The sequence below is a fragment of the Cariama cristata genome, unplaced genomic scaffold (assembly GCF_000690535.1).
Source record: "Cariama cristata isolate BGI_N322 unplaced genomic scaffold, ASM69053v1 scaffold18556, whole genome shotgun sequence".
Taxonomy (NCBI): Eukaryota; Metazoa; Chordata; class Aves; order Cariamiformes; family Cariamidae; genus Cariama; species Cariama cristata.
In genome coordinates this window covers 104,456-110,455 of record NW_009622911.1, presented here as the reverse complement: position 1 = coordinate 110,455, position 6,000 = coordinate 104,456, and the positions used below count along the sequence as shown (strand labels likewise).

The following is a 6,000-nucleotide window of genomic DNA, read 5'->3' as shown; positions in this document are numbered from 1 at the left end:
CTTTGAAACTTAAGACTCTCACATGCCTTTCTATCATGATTGTCTGCACCCAGGGCCACTGCCCTATGGATTAATGCTAGGATGAGTAAGGCATACCCCGATCTCATAGAATCGCATAATGGTTTGGTTGGAAGGGATCTTAAAGACCATCCAGTTCCAAGCCCCCCGCCATGGGCAGGGACACCTCCCACCAGACCAGGTTGCTCAAAGCCCCATCCAACCTGGCCTTGAACACTTCCAGGGATGGGGCAACCACAGCTTCTCTGGGCAACCTCTGCCACTGCCTCACCACCCTCACCGGGAAGAATTTCTTCCCAATATCTCATCTAAATCTTCCCTCTTCCAGTTTAAAGCCATTGCCCCTTGTCCTGTCACTACAGGCCCTTGTAAAAAGTCCCTCCCCAGCTTTCTTGTCGGCCCCTTTAGGTACTGGAAGACTGCTCTAAGGTCTCCCCAGAGCCTTCTCTCCTCCAGGCTGAGCAACCCCAACTCTCTCAGCCTGCCTTCGTAACATAGGTACAATGAACTCTCTCTGTTTTTTGACGTTTACAGGATATGAGGTGAGGAACGTACAAGACTAATAACTTGAAGTAGGGCCTTACTGGCACTTAAAATGGATATTAATAGAGAAAAAATGACACTTGTGCTCTGAACTGCTTGAGTCGCAGAAATGTTCTTGGTATCTTACGTTTTATTTTACTGTTTCTTTTTCAGATCCAGTTCCAGCCTTGGATTTAGGACAGCAGCTTCAGCTGAAGGTTCAACGTATGCACGATATTGAAACAGAGAACCAGAAACTTAGGGAAACTCTAGAGGAATACAATAAAGAATTCGCCGAGGTGAAAAATCAAGGTAGGTTGCAGACGTATTCTTTTATCAGCTTTTAATGCATACTGAAATTTCAAGACAGGAATTAAATTCAGTTTTATTTCTTATAGATAGGGTTGATAATAGCATTTGAATTCAGTAAAGAAAGTATAATAGTCTATTATAGCTACTTCCGTATTTATGTGTATAGGTACGACTGGGTAGGCTCTTTGGATTTCTTTAACAGTTTCGTCTTCTGTAGGACCCAAGTCAGAGAATGGAGCTGTTATTCTGCATATTTGGTTGTAGCCTTGAGCGCTACCTGAAAACTCCACTCCTGACTGAAGTTATATGCAAACATTTTATTAGATGGTGCTACTACTAACATCAAGCTGAATGTGGGTGTGGGTGCTTGTGGTACATGTATTTTACACAGACAAACACAAAAATCCAGTGTTTTATACACGCATACAAATCTGTACAAAATGGAACTTTTTCTGTACTCTGTTTTTCCTGATCTAAATCTGAAATGTGTTACTAGAGTACATTCGGCATACATACTTTATATTTACTCTAGAGACTATCCTGTTTTACACTAAAGCAGTGTAAATAGCTAATACTGTTTAATTATTTAAGTACATTTTAATGAGACCAGAGTACATGAAAATACATAAAAATCTCAATGAGATTTAAAGCCCGTTGTCTTTAAGACTGTTCAAGTTTTACTGTGATTCAGAAGAAAGGTTCCTGCACCAGGAAACAAAATTTTCTCAGTTGTACACCTACTTGCCTATGCAAGGGACTTCTCATTTCCACGTTCCATACTCAGTTCTGGGTGGTGGAAAGGTAAATTGTCTAGGCATTTGGGAAAATGGAGATTTTTTTATTTTTAATATTATGGAACTGTTGCACCCAAGCGGGTAGCATTTGAAAGCTACATTAGCAACTAAGTTAGTGCTGTTACATCTCATTTTTAGCAGAAGGAGCCTATATGCAGTTACATAATTTTGTTTTAACTTAGAGGGTGTGACCTATGGAGAGGACAGTTATCAGCATGCAAGGATTCAGGCTGGGCTGCAAAAGATGTCATGTGGGAGCTGTAAGGCTCTAAGCCCAATACCATTTCTGCTGGAAATGTACAATAATCGCAGTTCACTGTGCAGAGTTTTCCTGAGGCTGTGCATCCTGTACATCCAGGCATGACATAGGGGTTCATCTGAGAAAGTGGAAAAGATCTTGACTTCCAGAGTTTTTTGCTGCAACCACTCATAAACTGACATTTTTTATTTTCCCTGTTGCGCACAAACTTCCTTTCTGTTTTGCCACTATACTGTTTGCATTGTTTCTCACTCCAGTGCAATGGTTTTACACTCTATTTCAAACAGGGATTACTAAGATATCCAGGGAAAAGCCTGTTGTTAGCTAAGGGTGCTTTGATCAGTTAATCTCTTTGTTTGGAGAGCTGTGTATGAGCTATACAGTGCCTGTAAGAACTTCTTCCAAAACTGGTATAAATGGCAGTGGCTAACAAGCTTTAGCTGACCTGAACAGTAAAGAAGGCACTTAGTTCTTCAGGCAATGTAGAGGATTAAACTGTGCTTGTCCAACACATCTGTTATTAGGTCCCTAAAGGTAAAAACAGATTTTGTTACAAAAGTCATATTTTTTTTCCCATATTTGTGCACTTCTTGCATTCATTTTTGTGGTTTTGTTTCCTTTTAAAATGAAACATTCAGACTTTGTCAGGATGAAACTATACGCATTTCCCTGAGATTATTTCACTCTCTGCTTCTCCACATACCTGAATACTTTGGCAGATTTATGTCTGAAAATACATGGAGAAAGGTGTCTCCAGTACAAAGAGTACGTCCTTTGTACACATGAAGGAGCATCCTGTTGTCTGTGTGAAGGTGCATCCTTTGCTTATTCAGGAAAAGATCAGAATCTGTATTACTTCCTGGGTCTCAGAGAATAATTTCCCTTTGCTTTAAAAAAAAAAAAAAAAAGTCCTTTTCATGGCCTATTACTCAGTAATGAGCCTCATCTGATTTTTGCTTGGCTAGCAAAATCCCGCTCCTTCATTCAAAAGTAGCTGGCTTGCTGGCAATGCGCTTTTACTACTCTTCCCCCCCCTTTTTGGTGGTCACAGGGGCCAAAACTGCCTTCAGTGTAACTCCCAGACAGCGGACCTTCTGACCAGCTCTCTGCTTTCTGACTTTGTTCTGAGAACTCTGACTGAGTTCTCTAGTCAAGTCTAGAAGTCTAGGCTTTGAAAGGATTATGCATGGTTTTATGTGATACTTTTGAGATTATTTTTTTTTTCTCAAGTCCATAGGCATTACTTTTCATAGTGGAGTTTGTCTTTCTCTGATGTTTCTACAGAATGAGAAACTTTTATGTCCAAAGGTGTTTTGTCCTAAAGTATTGTTAGTGGCATGTGTTAATAAGCTGATGTCTTTAAACCACTGCGTCTCTGTGTAAGTACATTGAAATGTATTGCTAGCCGTGAGTCTTCTGGCAGTCTAACGCTTTTTCCAAATTCCATTATTGTTACAAAGCGTACTCTGGTGAATGTCCTGTTTTTCCTCTTATGAGCCCTATAAGGATTCAGTCCTTTCCTGTGGGTGGGATCAAAGGGCTTTCACGTAGGAATGGATCAGGGCATGTAACAAGATGCTGTCCATCAGAGGCTGCGCTGTGACTCTGCAGATTTATGCATCTTATATCATCCATTACCAGGCACAGTAAATGCAAGATAGCTTCTTTATCTGAGAGAAGGGTTCCTGCAAATTCTCTAGAAGGCTACAAGTGCACTCAGAAAGTTATAGTAGTTAATGCTTGTGTGTAAAACCCAGTGTCGATAACAAGGCAGTTAGAGCAACTAGAATATGAAGGACTCCAGTGTTTGTTGAATCTGATCTACTGTTAATACAGCAGTTAAATTTTAACTGCCGTATTTTTCATCAGTTGTGAAGCAGAACATAGCTGTATCCCAGATATGTGTTCAATTAGTGTTAGATTGCATGTGTGCATGAACCATAGTAAAACCGCCTCTTTTTACGTGAGCGCAGTTATATGAATTAACTGTCCTATGTGTAAATGCATACTTAAACCTACACTGGGACTTTATTAATCTCCACTCAGCAGCGTGCTAATTTGAGACTAGTCAATAAGGTGATACTATATTTTACAATTGATTTTTTTTTCCTTTTTTTTTTTTTTTTAAAGTCATGTTAAAAGAACCTTCTTCGCTCTGCTTTCCAGCAAACTCCATTGATCCTTCTCAACCTAAACACTTAAAGTTCAATTTAACATTTAGGGAGTAAAAGGTCTCCAAAGGGACTCATATCCATTGATTTTGTGTCAGAGTTGAAGAGCTAAAGTTTAAAACACACTGAGCCTACAGGGTAAAGAAAGCCTTGTGTTGTGGAACCACGTGGAGCTGTGTAAACTCATTCTTCCCCTATTGTTTTTCTGTAGAGGTTACAATAAAAGCACTTAAAGAGAAAATCCGAGAATATGAACAGACCCTGAAGAACCAAGCGGAGAATATAGCCCTTGAAAAAGAACAAAAGTTACAAAATGATTTTGCAGAGAAGGAGAGGTGAGTGTGCACGTGTGCATCTGTAGGTATCGGAGAGGAGGAGAGATGTGTTTTGGGGTTTAATCTTCCCAGCCAGGACTCTCTCTTCAGTGTACTGAGACAGCTCATATATTGAGTGATTCTGGCGATTTATGTGTTTGACATGGGATCATTTGATACTCAACTTTGCACAGAAAAACAGTCGTGAAAGTGTGGAAGTAAAATAAGGACAGATTGTTCCTTCACGGTAGTGGGGTGTGTGGGGTGTCATGTTCAGAAGGGTGCAAACCTGCTTTTATTCTTCACTGGCTGTATTGACCTTTGTGACACTAATCTTTCTCCATTAGCCGACAGCATAATTTAGTCTGCTGTGTCCACTTTCTGTGTCACAGTACCATTGTACAATCTGTACAACCTTGAGATGTTTAAGATGAAACACTGCACTCAAGAACCTATGTAAAAGATGCATCACCCCTGCTGCTCTGGTAATGACTTAAGAGAGGGGATGTATTCCTGAATTATCCTGAAAAGGGTTGCATATTCCTACATGTCAAAATTAAGAAATATTTTAATTACTCATTATTGATTTTTGGAAGCATCTTGGATGCATTTCTGATCTTTTGCAAATGAGCAGGGCATGTTTGAATCTTGTAGGTTAATGGGCAGACAAATCAGGCAGGACAAGACCAAATGTCTTAAGAGGGAGTTCTTTCAGGCTGCATTCCCTGCCTTGAGGATTTTTCTCCCATGGAGCAGTAACACTGAGGCTATAATAAGTTCAACTTAATGTGGAAGCCCTTCAGTTTACATGAGCTTTTTAGTTGGTGGGTTGGTATTTAAATTCAGGTCTGAGTGGGAAGAATCTACTGGTGAATGCAAAGCTTTTTTTAATTCATTGGTATCTGTGGTTACTTTTTGATAAGTAGCATGTAAGCAGTGGCTTTAAAAAGTGCGATTTAGATAGGCTTAAAGGTAAAATAGCAGGTCATGGAATGTAAAAAAAGGTGTGCATAAGAGAAGTTTTGAGTTCTCAAAGTATATAATTTGGTATGAAGGGAACTGATGCATGTTTCTCGCTGTAAATAGTTATTAACCTGGTCAGCAGTGTTGGAGAATAAATTTAGGCACCCTATGGAGTACAAGTAGGATGCTCATAGTTTCATAAGCCATTTCACAATTCTGAAATCTGCAGAATATTTTAAAAGCAATGTCGTAAAAAAAGGCGACTCCTGGGAGATGTTGGAACAACTTCCTTTCAAAGATGAGTTTTTATAACTCCTGTAGTCTACCCTTTAGCAAAGAGTGTAGTGACTGTATGGCCAGATGATGTTAAAATGTGTATAAGTGACACAAGAAAATATTGCCTGTGGACATAAGAGATATGATCATATTCAAGGTTTGCTCATGTTAGATAGAAAATATCAATGTGAGATTTGTTTTGAAATATGTGTGTTTTTTTAAAGAGTAGCTAATAATATTACCGCATTTGGCATCCATTACAGCTATGATGAAACAGCTGCCGCATCTATTCACTGTATCAGTTATGGCAACAAATTTCTTCATTATGACAGTAAAATGGAAATGTATCATTCTTCTTGTACTAACTTTGT

The 6,000-nt window shown here is 39.3% G+C and overlaps 1 protein-coding gene across 1 annotated transcript in view; it reads left to right on the top strand.

Moving 5' to 3' along the window:
- The first annotated feature begins 712 nt into the window (after positions 1-712).
- Positions 713-6,000, top strand: part of CUX1 (cut-like homeobox 1) — a 108,172-nt gene continuing 102,884 nt past the window's right edge. The window contains exons 1-2 of the mRNA XM_009702534.1: positions 713-852; positions 4,288-4,411. Coding sequence (XP_009700836.1) covers positions 768-852; positions 4,288-4,411 — 209 coding nt within the window. The 5' untranslated portion in view covers positions 713-767. The remainder of the gene's footprint in view (positions 853-4,287; positions 4,412-6,000) is intronic.